Source organism: Sparus aurata, chromosome 22 (assembly GCF_900880675.1).
Source record: "Sparus aurata chromosome 22, fSpaAur1.1, whole genome shotgun sequence".
NCBI lineage: Eukaryota > Metazoa > Chordata > Actinopteri > Spariformes > Sparidae > Sparus > Sparus aurata.
The window spans coordinates 4,419,192-4,436,964 of record NC_044208.1 but is presented as its reverse complement, the minus strand read 5'-3'; the positions used below and the strand labels follow the sequence as shown (position 1 = coordinate 4,436,964).

Sequence of the window (17,773 nt, the reverse complement as noted above, 5' to 3'; positions counted from 1 at the left end):
CAATCTGTTTCCACTTAAAGGTCAACCTGAGGATTGTATCATGTTATTGGCTTTGAATAAAAAACAAGAATCTGAAAAATCACAGCCCTAACAAAGTTGTGTGATTATTTTTTGCAGTGTGTTGCTCAGCATGTGGTGCACTGGCAGACTATACATCCACTGTGTGAGACACATGCTGCTACTGCTGCATCTGTCAGCCAGTGGCATCCCTGTGGCAGCAGCCTGTGCTGATGCAGCAATCCACACAGACAAAAGTCTTATCAACACACACAAACAACAGTCTGACCCCCCTTCAACCTAACACAACAGACACATTGCACCATTCATTCTCTGGCTCTGCCTGTAGGCCTGCTGTATATCAAATCCTTAAAAGGGGAACAATGAATCATGCAAATTAATCAAAACAGAGAACAAGTTTTGCATCTTTTAGATCAGTCTTGGGCTCTCTCCCTCTAACTGTAGGCCTGCTTTTAATCACATCTCTACCACTAAAACACTTTCAATCACTAAACGACAACATATAGATTTTCATAGAGCACTTTCACACATGATAACACTGTCAAGCGAAAGTTGAGGAGGCCGAGCACTGTAGATGAGAGTAGAGGAGGTCTTAAAATTGAAGATGGGCTGCAGCCCTGCCCACTGTGTGAATATAATGGACTTTTCCTTGATGATAAACACATCAGTGTTGGACTGCAAGGCTGCAATTTCTTCCAGGTGACAGTGGGTGAAATACAAGCTCACATACACATTCACAGGATTTAAAAAGTATATCTGTGGTGAATGGATGTAGCGTCTTGTCCAGATTAGGCTGCGCATACTCACATATGTTGGTTTTTGCCTATTTAGGATCAGATAATTTATTAAAGGTCTTATATTATAGAAAGGGAGTCTTCCTCTCTTTTTGATTATACATTAGCTCTGGGTACTATTTAGATTCTCTGTAAGTATCTAAACACTTAATCCATGGAGAGGCCACACAACCCATGTTCAGAAACTTCGCCATGCGTGCCGCCAGGGCCTCTGTCAGATTGTGATGTCACAACTATACAGTCACCACCCTCTATTGTGTCCTCAGTATGGCCGTGGTAGGCAGAGCTGATGTGAAAAACACGTTGGGTGGTCCCTGCTCATGCCTGGTAGAGCTGACCAATCAGAGCACACTGGGCTTTTTGGGAGGGGGGCCTTAAAGAGACAGGAACTAAAATGGAGTGTTTCAGACAAAGGGTGAACAGAGCATTAATTAAGCATGTTTACATGTTCTAGTAGACAAGTTAATAAAAGTATGAACCTGAAATTAAGCATAATATAGTCCTTAAAATGAATTAGATTAGGATCTTTTTTTTTTAGTTAATGACTGAGTTTTCATTCGTGGATGATCTGTTCCTATAAGGGTGGCTCTGAGCAGTTGCCAGGCAACCAACAGCGATTCCAGGAAGTTACTGATCCCATTCAAGAAATAGCCTTGGACATGACCCCCCAAAAAGGTCATGTTGTTATTTTCTATGGACAGATAGGACAAATAGGAGGGTATAGTCTAATACACCCCTAGTGTGTGAAGTAGAGGTATCACAGTCCTTCCTTCCAGCTGCTGTCAGACTTTACAACCAGCGCTGCTCCCAGTAGACCTCACTGTGCAATGCAAACTCTACACACAACTCATTTGTCATTTTTGGCTTGCACTATCTGGTCAATTTTTTAATACCCATATTTATTATTTGTAAATAACAATACACTGCCACACTGTTTAGAATTACATGTTCATATTGTACCATATTATGTTTATATGTCTATACAAGTCTTTATTTTTTTCTTACCTTTTTATTATATTGTCTATTTTTTTCTATCATAGAAATTATCTATTATTTATTGTAATATTACTGTCCTTTGGCTGCTGTGGAAAAGAAATTTCCCTGTTTGCGGGACAAATAAAGGAATTCTGATTTTGATTCTGATATTGATTTTGTTATCTTAAAATCTGGCATAAAGCAAATAAGCATATTTCCAAAAATGTCGATCTGTCCCTTTAAGAATTGGTCAGCCAACAACTGTTTAGTTACACTGACAAGGGTTAGTAGATAGATTTGATTTAAAGTAATGTTTTATCTTACTAGTGAGGCGGTTTCAAGTCCGATCCTTCCCACTGAGCAATAAACATATTCATAAGACGTTAATTCAATATCTTTAGCGACGCTGATGGACGTCAATGGAGATCTAAAGCGAATACTTTTTAGTGAAATACAATCTTTTGGTGATTCAACCATGGAATTGCCTACATGAAGAAAGGTTGGATGATGAAAACACCGTGTTTAATAAAGCTGATAAATAGTTCACCTGGTTAACTGCACGACTCATGCTAACTACTGAGGTTAAGGCTTTGGGTACAAATAGACCCAATTGACAACACACAGTTCATTTTGAACCACAAGAAGTTCTTTAGATGTCTGTAACTGAAGTTGAAAAGATATCGGAAATTACATTGTAAAAACGTTATTAAGTTTTAATACATTTTGAACTCTGTTGGTATGTCACCATGGTACAATATTGAACATTGAAAAGACGTAAAAAAAATAAAATAATACATGTTCCATACAACGGAAGAGGTGGATTTATTTGACACAAGCACATTGTAACAATGGCAACCTTTTGACATGTCAAATGTTCAGTCTGCATGTAGTCCACGCAGTCAGGAATTATGAGCAGCATGCAACAACAATGTTAAGGATTGCGTGACATGAACAGCTGGCAGTGAGGATGGGTATATGTTTGCCTTGACTTTCTTTGAATTAGAAAGGAAAGGAATTTCTGGAAAACTATAGAAAAAAAGAAAAACTCGGCTCTGATTGTGTGAAATAAACAATTTGAGCTCAGCTGACTTGAAACCGACAAATGTATTTATTGTTGATGGATGAGTCGATTAAATTAAACTCTGTTTTTACTCTTTAAAGATGTGGTTATTTGCACTGACAGGTGTTGGTAGAGCAGGCTTGGTTACGAACAGTGCTCAGATGTTGCTTGTTAACTGGTTAATCATGAGTGAGGAGCCACAGTGGAGAGCTAGAGCAGAGAGTCAAACCCTCCAACTCCTTATCAGATTCTCCCCCCATGGCAAAAAAGCCTGTGTTTTTTGCAAACACATGTTTTATGCAAATAAAGGCCTGCCATGTAGAGCATGAAGTCACCGATAGTGAGGTCATTGCTAGCGATAAGCCCAGCATGGTGTTTGACATGTAGGGTGCCTGAATTGCCATCTGTGTGAGTATAGAGGCACACCCAAAACAGGAGGAGATATTCCCTGAACGCTCCCAACCAGAGTGGGGGACTTGAGCCGAGGAAGAAACAAAGCGACAGGAGCAGGAACCGGGGCCAGTTCCACAGTGGGGAGTAGAGACCTGCAATTATCCAAGCCAGCGGAGGCAGCAACCTCTCCCTCTCACACAAAACTCAGCCTTCTGAAAAAGAAGATCACGTTTCCACAGCTTTTGTGTGGGCCTGAGTGTTTGGTTCCTATACCTTTTGTATAGGAAGCATGAAGACAAATCTCCAATTTTAGCAGCCAGGTTGAGTCAGGCTATTCCCACAAGACACAATAGGGCTGGCTAATAGCATTCCTGTAATGGCAGCAGAAAAGCTGTGGGCAAACATTTATAGTTGGCCATATTGAGTTTAAAGAGTTTATTTGCTCCTCCTGCCTTGTCTAATTCAGACAGGTTAGTGGGCTCCTCCCTCGTGGTTTGTGCAACACCATTCACAATGCCTCCAACTTTCTCCCCTGTCCTCTGCTCACTCAACTCTGAACCTGGACAAATGAACTCCAAAGAATGGAAGACTGTGGGAAAATAAGTCTGTAAGAGAAGAAAATAATGTACAAAAGACCAGGAAGAAACTGAAGGAAATAGGAGTTAACATTTGAAGTTAGAAAGACAATATCCAATTTCTTCTGTTGGGTGAAAGCTTCATAGTCCACAAAACATTTCTGGAGCTTCACAACAAAACAATGTTGTAGCATTCTCCTAAACAACTGATATTGATGGGGACTTGTTTGAAAACATAAAAAACAAGAGAAAAAACACTGAAATGGCTCCATACAGCTTGTCTGGTGTAATCCAAGTCTCAAATAGATTGAAGGACATATTAGCATATACATATATATATGTAGCACATATATATAGCATTATTTACTCCTGGACCCATGGTAAACCTCGTGCCGGCACTTCAGATGGTCTTAGTTCAGCAGCTACAGTGATGATTTAAGCTTAAAAAGGGTAAATGTGTGACGACCACGAGAGAAGTTACTTCCAACAGTGATGGCTCTCAATGAGGTCTCAGCCAGGGCATTTTCAAGTGTTTCATAAGTGTGAAAACCCTGAATGTGTATGATGGTAAAATTTCAAGCTGTGTTTGTGACGACAAAACCAGGTATTTTAAGCCAAAGCATGGCCTTTTCTGCACCCTAATAAAATGTTTCTTTGTGCTTAAACTTCCCTTCCATCTGAAACTATATATACTGTCATTAGTACAGCAATGAATCATTATCCACATGTTCTCTTTCAAAACGGCACCCACTTGCTTGTGTTACAAGTTCAGCTTGGAAGAAGATTCAAGCTGCTCCGAAACTCAGTCACAACAGTTCTGTGAAGTGCCCCAGTGAAAGTGAACAAACAGCAGGCCTAGACTCACTTGAGCAGGTTTCTTCCATGGAAGAAGACTGGAGTGGGGTGCTGAAACCTTCACAAAAAGCTAGAGAGAGAACAATAGACAGCCACAGGGATGCCATATTTTTGTAAGCCAACCCTTAAGTTAGCATCAACCTGGCTCCCTCCACAAAAAGTCCCATGGGACTTTTCAAATGGATTTTGAATTATTGGAGCCTGTGGTAAAAACAAGTTTATGATACATACACGTTTTTGATCAGAAAGATAATCTTCACATATCACTACCACTCTGTATTATTTGAAACGAGAATGCAATCACTAACTAAAGTCTACCTGTAAAGATGGATGCTGAGTAGGAACATTTCTCTGGACACATTCCTGTGGTGCTCTACTGAAGAGAAATATAATAGAACCAAAAAATGAAAAACATAAGAAAAGCAACAACAAAAATAACAAAAAAGACTGGAAGCCACAATCATCAAGTAAGTTATAGAGGGTGCATAACATATCCATACATTGCTTAATTTAGTACTTTGTAAAAGTATAATTCTTGTTTCGTGAAATTCTCCATAGTTTCATTTTTCATGAAACCCATAAATTAACCTCACATCTTTTAAAATCTTTGAGTTAATCTTCATAGAGAGACAGCTCAATAGTTCTTTGAACCTCTGGCTTAAAGCTGCTTTTTGTGGGTTTTTCAACAACACAAATCAAGCATTTTTTTCAGATTTGAGTGATTGTATGTAAAATTGCAGAAAATATAACAATATCACAGAGCTCAAATGTTGTCTTAAGATTTTATTTTATTCATTTTTTGGGGGGGGGGGCTTTTTATTAAAATTATTTTACCAAAGATATTGTTTTTTATACCACAAATGAGATAATACATGACAGATTGTAAAGGTAGTGTTAAGAGTCATATCTATGCTATTACGCATCAAAGTTCATGTGGTCAAAGATAAAAAAAAAAAAGTCAAGGTCAGCTTTCTAGCTTTTGTCAAAGTTTTCAATAACACCTGATAACATATGCTTTTCTTCAGTGAAAACTGCATGAACCATCTCAGTTAACAAATCAGTCGATCCTGAGAAACTTTTGTTACCTTCAGGAGGTTGTGTTTTAACCTCTTAATGAACGCCCCCATTTTAAGGTTCTTTTTCAAAAATGACATACCGAAGTTAAAAAGATGACAGCTCCCACATATTTGAGACTCAGGGACTAGAAGTGTAAGTGTGATTCTATGACATACTGACACAGAGTTACAGAGGTTGGAACACAGGTTTTGGTTTCTGTCCAAACACAAGGGTGTTCCTATGTTGGAACGGTGTTCCTTGAGGGGTTTGTAACCGGTGTTTTTTTTTTTTTTTTTACTTTCTGTCACATTGTGAGACAGGGCATTTATAGTGCTTTTGTTATTTTCTCGGGGAATAATGTATGGATCTTAATAAACTTAAAATAAACAATTTAATGTGGATTTCTTGATACAAATCTGGAACTAGTGGATTTAAATGTTTTATTTGAAAATGTAAATTTTATTAAATGGGACTGTTGCTGCTTTGGCAGAAGTTTGCGCTCGACTGAGTGCAATTCCAGTTTGTTTATTTACCAGACAACATGAAGGTAAATAGGATTTTGGTGTCCTTTTATGGACCCTGTGCTATGCACAATTGTAGATGCACACATAGAAAGCAGGTCGTTAACAGAAACTGGACCTGTTGTTGTAGTTTGAATCCCAGGTGGGAGCGACCCAGCGCTGCTGTTTTGCATTGCACTTGATAACATTTAACAACAGTTAAACTACACCAGGAAGTCCATCTCAGTGTATTATGTGTTGGGTGTGTTAGCATTTGCATTGCAAATATAGGCTGAGGGGCCTGTTTGAACATGCACATGGTCATCAACAAGAGTAGCCCCACTCACACCGCCCTTTCAGTGCGGGAATCATGGGGCAATTCTCCGCATCGCCGTCTGTGTGAAAGTTACAGATGTGGAGAGGGGGGACAGATTTGCTGCAGCACTGATCTGCCTCTGGAGGAAGTATCAGAGCTGCAGCAGAGGCAAGCCGGCATCTGTGTGAATGGAAAAGCCGGAGACGCAGGAAAGGGATGTGTTGGTGTGATGGTGTTCACAGTCTGATGGCTGAACAGATCCTTCACTCATCAAATAAAAACAGAACTGCCCCAAAAACATTGTCTGTTCCCGGTAAAAAACAACCTTTAACTCACTAAGTGTTTGTCCCATTCCACTATTGTGGTGTTGTAGTTACTGTCTTGAAAAAAAACACCGTGAAGTAAGCTTTCCCGACCAAGACTACGGTCAACTTTCCACCAGAAAACAACATTTCATCAAAAAGACCATTTGTGATTTTATTTAGAACCACTTCACCCAAAATATATATTTTCATTTTATGTTTCAAACGTCCCCAGCTACTTCAGCTGATGTCATCAGGTCTTTGGATTTGGTGCAATGAAAAATTACATTAATTTAATTCATTTTCAAAACACATTTTAGGGATTCCTCTTAGTACCACTAAAGGGAGCTTGTGTACTGCCAGCAGTATATGTAGAACCACACTTTCAGAATAGTGTTTTTAAATTGTTGATTATTAGCTTGTAGGCAGAAGTAGGCGCCCTGTTCACCATTTTTATACATAGCTTAAAAATTCCAAAGTGGATCATTAATGAACTATTATAGAGTAAATTCATAGTGCAGAAAAAGGGGGAAAAAACATAAAACAATTCTAGGCTATGTTTTAAAAACTTCAGCTTTGTCCATTTCGGTTGAGAAACTGTTAAATGTTGCCATTCTTAAAAATGCATTATTCCTTCGTACCTTAAACACAGCGCTACAATCTATTGTTCAGTCCCTTTCCCATACCCCGCCCACGCTTTGAGCGCAAGCTGTGATTGGCTGAATCCGAGTGTGGTGCCGTCATCGCTCAGAGCGCCCATTCATCTCTTCACTTGGGCGTTGGACTCCGCATCTTATTAGCAACAAGGGAAATTTCTCCATTTTGCAGCCGATCTACAGCGACACGGCCAACAATCTGGGATTTTATTACTTCTCCTGACCTGCCAGCTTTTTCCTGGTATTTAGAAGATTCCTCCTTGTTCCAACTGGACGACTTGTCATTTTCCCTGTCAACTTTTTCTCCGTGCAGAGACAGGGAGACATTAGCGAAGAGCTTTGAGTTTCAACAAAGAGAGCTTGTGGGTCTTTGTTCGTTTTTTGGATCGGTTCAGTTTCTTTGTTGGAGCGAAAAGCATGGGAGCGCAATTGTCCAAGACAGCTGGAAAGGCTGAAACCGCGGCTGAAAAACCCGGAGAGGCTGCTGCTTCACCCACCAAGACCAACGGACAGGTAAATTATATTTTAACGCCCAACTCCTCACATCCTTCAGGGGGAAATCTGCTCGTTTTGGAAGGGGCTGCGCTCTGAGGGCGCAATCCGTGCGTAAACGTGGAGAGATTGAATAGGCATCCGCTGTGGGAGTTTAAACCAAATGGAAAGACTTGTTTTCTATTCTCAATAGATTCTAGTTTATGAGCAACAGTTGATCATCAGAGATTTCTGGACTATTTTTTCGTGGATTGAGCGGAGATTTACAGGAGATTTGACAAAATAAAGGAATCTTTTTGAGCAGGACGCCACTTTGGTTGGACATTTTGTTGTTTAAATCACGTTAAATCGTAGGATTTGAGTTGCGTCATGTGATATATTGGTCAATTGTTAAATTTACTAAAATACATGACGAACTGCTTTGGCTTTATGTATACTGCCTCCTTCTCGTAATTGGTAAAATTGCTGAATAAGACAAGAGACACGACGCCAAAATGGGCTGTGTGCGCTCAGAGCGCCACTCCTTTTGTTACAGATGCTCGAGTAGAAAGTGGAGATGGCAGCCGGCTATCACACAAGAGGGAGACAGTCAGGGGTGTCCCGGAGAGAGAGGGGGGGGGTTGCTGTTCGGAGTCGCTCCTTTTAAAAGTTTGCAATTGGAGAAGGGAAAAAATATAACTGAGAACCCCATCTAGATTTCGTACATTTTTCGGGAATGTATCTGTGGTCTCCGTGATCTGCTGGTCTTATGAGCATCTGCTGTATTAATGAGCAGCTGCTTTGCTGCTGGAGCGACTAGACACCGACCCCTTGCGGTCTAGTGGAGGCATTGCGCGCAGTATAGCTCAGGATATGAATAAAATCCACGGCGAAAACCTCTTAAAACATGTTGCAGTTTTCGTCTGAAGCATGGCTGGTTTGTGTTTGATTATTTCCACATAAACTCAGTGTAAGCTTGAAATTATAGAAGCCAGCACTAGGCAGCTTTTGTCAGGGCTCATTTGACAGTGTCTGCTGCCCCTGGTGTCTGTCAGTGGCATTGTGTGTTTGAGTGTTGAAACCATGCCAGCTCTTTACATGGCATTAACAGCCACTGTTTCCATCTTTAGGAAAATGGACATGTTAAAGCAAACGGAGATGCCTCTCCTGCAGCAGAGAATGGGAAAGAGGAGGTGCAGGCCAATGGCAGCGCCACTGCAGAGGAGAGCCCCAAGGAGGAGGCCGAGAAGGCAGAGTCAGCTCCTGCTGACAAAGACGCTGCAGATGAGGAGAAGGTAGAAGCAGCATCTCCTGCTCCTGTTGAAGGAGATGCAGCAGCAAAGGTAGAGGACGGCACTTCACCTTCCACCAGCAACGAAACCCCCAAGAAGAAGAAGAAAAGGTTCTCCTTCAAGAAGTCGTTCAAGCTCAGCGGCTTTTCTTTCAAGAAAACCAAGAAGGAGACGGGAGAGGGAGCAGAGAATGAGGAGGGGGCTGCAGCCGCCTCCACAGAGGAGGCCAAGGCTGAGGGCACAGAGGAGGCCAAGGCTGCTAGTGAGGAGGCCAAGCCTGCTGAGGGGGAGGCAGCACCTGCTGCAGAGCCTGCTAAGGAGGAGGTAGAGGCCAAACCAGAGGCAGCGGCACCAGTACCAGAAGAAAAACCTGCTGAGGCCAAGGAGGCTGTGCCCACGGAGGAGCCAAAGGCAGAGGAGAAACCGGCCGAGGAGGCACCCAAAACAGAGGAGGCCGCCCCGGCCTCACAGGAAGCAGCATCAGCAGAGGCTCCAGCTGCAGCTACAGAGGCTGCTGCTGAATAAGTTCACAAAGAGGAAGAAATTAGAAAAAAGGAGAAAAAAGATAATCAAAGAACATTTCCCTGTTTGTGTGTTGGAGTGACGCCAGCTCCTGGCTTTGAAGAACTTGTCTACAACCAGGGATATTTTAAAGCTTTCCTTTATTTTTGATTTTTGGTTTTCATTCCCCATTACACAAAACCCTACCCAGTCCATTGTTACTTCCACCCCAACGGGCTAGGGAGGTGGGTGGCTTCAATGTACAACAGATTTAATACATCCACACTGCCGTATACTTTTCATCAGTATTATATATATATTTTTGGGGGGGAATTTTATACAAAATGTAAACAAAATGGTATGGACATGCCCATGGTATGAAGAAGACTGGGTTTTTAAGGGGTTGGGGGTGGAGGGGTCACGGCAGGCAGGAGAAGGCCTGGGAACTGTGCCACAGACTATAATGACAAAAGTAGTCAAAATAACTATGAGACCAACATCTATACAAACCATATGGTTTACAACACTAAGGCCTTTTGAAATACAAGACATCCCAGAGTTAGGTTTATAGGAAGACATATAAACTCATAGGAGCTCTTCACTTCTCATTAGCTGTACCAGTCAGTGATTCAGTAGGAATACAAGTTGTATAGGCTTTATTGTTTATTGTTGGTTTTATGACCTTAATAAAAATGTAAGTATGTATAGGCGGGGTGTTTTTAACTGTGATTATTGTACAAAATTAAATTTTGATTTCAAGAAGCACAGGATGTTTGCAGCTCTTTTTCCACTCGCTCATTTTTGTAAGATAACAACACATGAGGAAAAAAAAGGAATCTCAGAAGACCTTCTTAAGCAATTTTGAACACAAAAAACCAAGCTGTGATGAGTGGAATGGTTAAATGTTTCTATACTGTGGTATGTTTCTTGATTACAGCAGGCAATGCTTTTTCAGTGGTCTCTGACAAAATTTAAGGAATCTATCAGATGCAAATGTTTGTGTAGCATCTTGACTTGCTCTCTGTTCCTCTTGTCTTTTCGTTTTGTAAATACTGGAGAAGCCTTGACCAGTTTGACTTAGAGATGGAATGTAACTTTGCTTACAAAAAATGCTATTAAACTCTCTTGCTTAAGGTGTTCTAATTTTCTGTGAGCACACTAAAAGCAAAAATAAATGTGAATAAAGTTTGAGTTGCATCTGTCTTCTATTTGTGTTATATATCTTAGATACATATGTCATTTGACTGATGAGGCTTTAAAGGAACAGTTGGACTTTTTAAAACAATTTTTTTGATCTCAGGGCATCAGGAGACTTGGATTATGCTGGATAAACTGTATGGAGCCATTTTAGTGTTTTTATATTTTGTGTGTGATTGTTTTTGGTTGTTTATTCACATTTAAAAAAAAGTCCCCATCTAATTTAGTTGATTAGGAGAATGTTATTTTTCTGTGAATCTCCAGAAATGTTTTATGGACCATGAAACCTCACCAGACTCTCTATTCGCGAGCTGATAGAATGACAGAAGATTATCTTTTCCTTTAAGTAGATTAATTCCATCCTAGGCAGTTTATTTCTATTGCAGCAGCTCTGCTCCTTCAAGGCAAAATCCAGGGTATAAACATTTATTTTCAAATGTGATGATACTGAAAATAAAAGTGGCTGGATAAAGGCTTAATTCTGATTTAGGGCGCACAATTTTCCCTCGTCCCCAGTTCCCCACTCGCCTGAACCACGGTTATGTACATATGTCATCAAGTTTTAGCATGGTCACAGCACACTGGAGAAAAACACAGAGACATTTTTTTTTTTTTTGGCTTTTTTTGTGATGTTTTGGTCATCGTGAGGCCCTCTCACATTCCTGGATTTCTTTATTATGCAAGGCTGTGAAATACACAATTATACTTGTACACGTTGTGTACCCGGGCCTGTGCTTGCTCATAAGTGACCACGGTACAGAGCACTCATGCTAAACAAACAAACTGGACTTTGCACATGCTTGGGCAAGGTATGGCTTGCCTAGTGGGAATGCACTCTTACACTTTATGGCCTAAAGTTTGTGGGCATTCAAGAAATAAATCAATATGTGATATGTCTTTTTGAAAAACAATGGGCATTAATCTGTTGTTTTAACAGCCTCCAATCGACTGGGAATGCCTTTTGAACCTGGCTGCCAATTCAAGCTTATCTCAAGGATGTTGGATGGGGTCAATGTCGGGGGTCTGTGCAGGCCAGTAACATTCTTCCACACCAGACTGGGAAAAGTATTGATGGACCTGGCTTTGGCCTTTTCATGTTGAACATACGTTGAACACACTTTTTGGTCATATAGTGAAGATGACCTGGATCACTGGAAGATCGTACATATAGAATATTGGTCTCACAGATGGAGACGGAGCCCAATAACACCTGTAGTGATTCAGTGCTAAGTAACTTTCCTGAGTAAAACCAGTGTTTTGTCACTTACTGTCTCCTGGTTAGAGCAGACCATACTCCACACACCAGTCTGAGCTATGTTTAATGTTAACATGACAATAGTTTTCTTTAAGGACTTTCATTCAAGTTGGTTTACATAATGTGGTTTACAAGACTCACTACTGTGCAGAGCAATGACGAACTGTAATCTGTGAGAGACATGTTGCACTTCGTAGTCTGCTGGTAAAACTACACAAATATAGGCGCATTGCATTTCTATGAGCTGTAGGATAATTAATCATTTATACAAACACATGTCTACACTTTTAAAAGTAATTTATTACTTTACAAGATAAGATTGCCATTAATGCGTTACCTTACTGCATTATCTACTGAGAGAAGTAACACAAAACTATACGAGTGCATTTAGGGCTTTTCAACACTCAGACTCATCAAGGTAATGTTTCGTTCTCTCTAGCTTACTTTACTCCAGACTAGTGATTAAAATGAAAGAGAAGAAGCTTTTCAAGACATGCCTGATAGTTGGTTCCTCTACGGGGTAAAGACACGACTTCCAAGGCTATAAAGCCTTTCCATGGGCACACTGGATAGCAGCAAATCTTCCAGTAACGGATTACTTTTATGAAAAACTAAACTAAATAATATAATACTTGAATTGCAGACCTAACGCGTTACATTACAGCAAAGGTAGTCTGAGTAATCAAACGGATCGCTTTGTAACAAGTTTCTCCAACACTGGCTACGATACAGATTTCATCTATTGACAAGTGTAGCCAGTAGCCTACTCACCACGGGTAATGACAGATATAAAAAAAGATATGGTTAAACGGATGATCAAACCTGAAAGTGGTGATGCTGACCAGAAAAAGGAAGGGTAGTAATAGTCTTCAAATTTGCCCACTAGAAGCAGGCTTATTAGTGAGTTAAACTAGTTAGTTTACCTCAAGGGAATGCATGTCTCTAGCCTGGAGCGTTTTCCTCTGAGCCTTTCTGGCGGCCCTCTGCTTCACAAGAAGAGCCTACTGTATCTACATATGCAAATAATTAGGGGATACTACATACCTTATACAGACGAAGAGGAAACTATACACCTATATACTATACCGTCCATGCTGCAGTCTTAAATCAACTATGCCATCCACCATCAAACCAGCGATGATGGATGGTGGGATTGAGGATTATTCTAACCACTAAATGGCGTTTCAATAAAGTTTAGTCATTCTCATTTAGCTCTGTAGCTATTAGCTGAATTCACCAGAAAAATGTTTTCATGTCAAACATGTTTCATGCTGATCTTTACCAGTAATTAGCCAGGTTATAAAAACATGGATATCATCATCTGGTTTCACATTTACATTCAGAGCATTTAGCAGACGCTTTTTATCCAAAGCAACTTGCATTAATGCCATGCAAGGTGCCGATCAGCACATAAAGAGCAGTTTGGGGTTCAGTATCATACCCAAGGACGCTTCGACATGCAAACCAGGGAAATCGAACCAGCAACCTTCCAATAACAAGACCCCTGAGCCACAGCCATCCCACAGCTGTTTTTCATCTATTGGATGGATTCCATCAATCACCAAATCAATCCGCGCTCGTGTTTTCTACAAGTTAACACCCCAGCTTGACATGCAGTCTCCTGCGTGTGATTGCAGTTTCATTACACAGACCTCAAGAGAGCATGCCGTATATTTCATTTCATACAAATCACAATGAAATAGCATAAAAACGTTTTATTGACAAATACAACATTTTACACTTTAAATATGAATGCATTCTCTTGTGTCTCCTTGTCATTGCATTGTTCTGTTTGAACAGCAGAGGGCACAGTCATATTGCTCAAAGAGACAGACTCATTCCCACAAACACCCTCCGTACTCTGCCTCTGATTGGTTGGCTTTGTTGGTTTAGTTCTGTAATGTTCTGTAATGTTAGCTTACAGAGACGGTGATGTCCATGTTTTGCGGTGTTTGAGCTGTAGTAACACTCTGACCTCTTCACTTATTCTCCAGAGCAGCTATCCGCTGCAAGAGTGACACTAGGCTCATCAGTTGGAACTAGCAGGCCAGCTGTGTGCAGGGCGGGCTGCCATGCTGCATCTCCACCACCTGTAGCTTCACCTCACGAGCCCGAAGACACTGCAGCTGAGACAGCCAGGCAAAACTACAGCTCACAATCCAGTGCATCGGCTCTGCTGCTGGTTGTTTGATTTTACAAGCTAACCGCAAGAAAAACACAATGCCACAGGCATATATATATGTTTCTGACCTCGTCCGAGTCTCTCCAAACGCTTCAGATGTCCAACAGTTGGGCTGGTGTGTTCCTGCCTTAAGAAACTGAAACTCCAAATGGCCAAAAAATCTGTTCTCCCGGGGACATCTCGCTCCAGCAGTGAGGGATGATGCAGGCTTTTAAACCTTGTATGGGAGTGTCCTTACCGAGTCATTAGGGCCTCTTTTGGGTCATTGATCCAACTGGCCTTCATGTGGGTTGCTAGGGCTAGGTGAGCCCTGGTGTGAATGGTTATTGATCTGTCTGAGAGAGGGAACTCAGTATTGTATTGTAGGTGGTTTAAATAGTGTCGTAGTTTGTATTTGTGTGTAGTTTACGCTGTGCAATGCAGCCAGGATTGCACAGATTTGTACATTAGGGAGACAAAACATCCCCTCCATAAAGTAATGGCACAACACAGGAGGGCCAACTCATCAGGTCAAAACTCTGCTGTCCACTAACATCTGAAGGAGACAAATCATTCTTTTGAGAACAACATGTAAACATCTTGGCCAGAGAAGAGAGATGGTTTGTAAAAGGTGTAAAATAATCCATCTACGTCAACTGGAAAGACCGTCTTTGAATGGAGGAGGTGGCTTACGACACTACTTATCACCCACATACATGCAGTACCGAGTTCCCTCCTCAGACAGCTCAACAACCATTCACACCTAGGCTCACCTAGCCCTAGCTAGGTTTACGACCCACAAGCGGCCCTAACAACTCTGAAACTTTACACGTGTCCTTAACGACTCTGTAAGGACACTCCCACAGTTTAAAAGCCTGTAACTCCCCTCCAGTTAGTTAAAACTAAAGAAGTCTCTTGGATGAGAGGTGAAATGTCTTCAAGAAACTGAAACATGTCCAGTTTCCTAACATTTACCACTTAGGAGAACAGTTGTATGTTGACCTTTTTTTTGACAAATATTATATAAACATATATATTGCCCCCATTCAGTCGCTGTCTCACTTTCAAAGAACAGAGTACAACTACAGTATCAAGTATTATAGCAATGCTATGGTCATAATTTACTTAAAACATTAAGCACACAAACTCTCACCTGACACAAGTAAGTGCGCTGAGAGCAGCGCTGTATTGCATGTCTGCTAATTTGTCATTTTATTCATCTAACAGGCTGTTTTTGCATAGCAGGTAACCCTATCAGCTGGAACATTAAAACCACTCACAAGTCAAGTAAATAACATTGATAATTTCTTTACAAAATGCCTTGGATCCTGGCATTCATTGAACAAGATTTCAAGGCATTGACCTGGGCTCCAAATTTCCCAGCAATGGAATGAGGTCTATCCATGAAGGTCCCACCTTGAAGCCTACAGAACTCAAAGCATCTGCCACTAAAGACCTTATGCCAAACACATCAGGACAATCCCAGAGGTCTTGTATCCTTTGTTTGACAGGTTGGAGTCTGATAAATGATAGGGCCAGGGCAGTTGCTAGGAATTCTGGGTCCCTGAAAGAATATCGGTGTGGGCCCCTCTACCCCATTCATTGCCACCTTCAATTTTCTTGTTTTTCAGTATTCTTGACGGTGCCTGGTGTAATACACCCAATTTGTTTCCTTTTTTACGATTAACGACTTAACAAGTCAGAGTATGATTATGTGAATTATGTATTAGTAGTTGTCATATTCTCATTTCACTGATTTGCAACACGTTGTTACACCTCTGATTGCAAATACATTTTCAATTAACCACTCAACAAATAGGTAGTGGGTCACTAATAAACCAAAACAGCCAACCAGTGTGTACATCACTCACTCACCATCAAAGGCATCACTGGACTGCTGGGCTGAGCGACTGCTGTGGGGTCAAACTCAGATGAAGCAGCCACTGCTGATTCTGGAGCAGTAGGGCATAAAGGTTTATTGTTCCATTATATATATTGTAAACATTACATGTTATGTTTCATGGAAAAACTGATGCAGAACTAACCTATTCTTGGACAAAATCTAAATGGGCTTCTTAGTACCATAGCTCTAGGTGGCCAGCTTCACTTTCCCAGGCAAAAAATATTTTTAGACCATTCAAAAGTCGGTGTAAACTGTCCACAACTCTAAATAGTCTTTTTTCACTTTGTTGTTGTCAGCTATAATGGTGTCTTTTATTTTATACTGCTATGAAAACAAACAAATCTTTGAACATTTAACTTTTTTGTATTTAGGCTATTTAAATGTCCCACTAATAGCGCATTTTACAAGACCACATTGAACACATCATGATAACGTAACTGACCTTCGTCAGATGCTCATAATTACCGAGTAGAACTTGAATGCGTCACAATACAATTCAATGCAGCCTCTGAATGGGCGCATACTGGAGCACTGTCCGACAGTGATATGTGTGACACACACAGTCACTGTAGTAGCCCCTAGTAATGTTCAGTTATAGCTACTCTAGCAACCGTTGCTCTACAATGAACTGGCGACTTGTCCAGAGTGTAGCGCGGCCAGGTGACAGCTAACGTAGGCTCCAGCCTGCGCCCCGTCAAAGGTAATGTTACAGACATTAAATTAATGAACAAGCAGGCTAATTGTTTCAGCCGCCCTCGGTAGTTTTACTCTCACCATTCTTAGAAAATAAGTTGTTGATGTCCTGGGCCCCTGCTCTGCTGCTCCTGCTCTGCTGCTCCTGCTCCTGGCCTTCTTCTCAACTCTTCTCTGGTGTCCAGACTTGTGCTTTTTGGTGGGCATCCTAACCCTGCTGGAGTTCGCTCGCGCTCACTAAATTCCGATGAGGAAGAAACATGGAAAGAACGAACCGCGGTGTGGACCAAACCATTTTTTAAGAAGGGACCAAGGGGGTTATTGAAATTATTAAAATTAGAATATTGTATGACTTGTGGCTTTGTTTTAGTTCGGATTCATTCGTATGAATATAAGTTCAGTGTATGCATAACCATTTTGTCATAGAGGCTACTGGGGGCTGTGTGTGGGCCCTATAGCGTGCTGTGTGGAATTGTCATCACCTTTCCCCCCTATAGGACGGCGCTGGATAGGGCCACCATGGATTGGACTTGTTCATGGCAGTCTCACAAATGCTTGATCAAATTGGAAGTTTGAAGGTCAGGTTGATACCTTGAGCTCTTTGTCATGTTCCTCTACCATTCCTAAGCGGTGTTTATGTCGTGGCAGTGAGCATTGTCCTGCTGGGGGGGCCAATGCCATCAGGGAGAGATGTTACCATTAGGGTGGAGTACTCTTCAATATTTTTTGGCTGGGTTAGTGCATGTCAAGTGGCATCCACAGTAATGTCAGGACCCAAGGTTTCTCCTTACGAACATATG

At 41.2% G+C, this 17,773-nt stretch overlaps 1 protein-coding gene and 1 pseudogene across 1 annotated transcript; one reads left to right on the top strand and one right to left on the bottom strand.

Moving 5' to 3' along the window:
- Positions 1-17,773, bottom strand: part of LOC115574198 (histone deacetylase 2-like) — a 37,705-nt pseudogene that overhangs the window by 3,072 nt on the left and 16,860 nt on the right.
- Positions 7,591-10,966, top strand: marcksa (myristoylated alanine-rich protein kinase C substrate a). Its single transcript, XM_030405543.1, has 2 exons — positions 7,591-8,013; positions 9,102-10,966. Exons 1-2 carry the CDS (start codon positions 7,918-7,920, stop codon positions 9,786-9,788), a joined length of 783 nt encoding a protein of 260 aa, XP_030261403.1. The 5' UTR covers positions 7,591-7,917; the 3' UTR covers positions 9,789-10,966.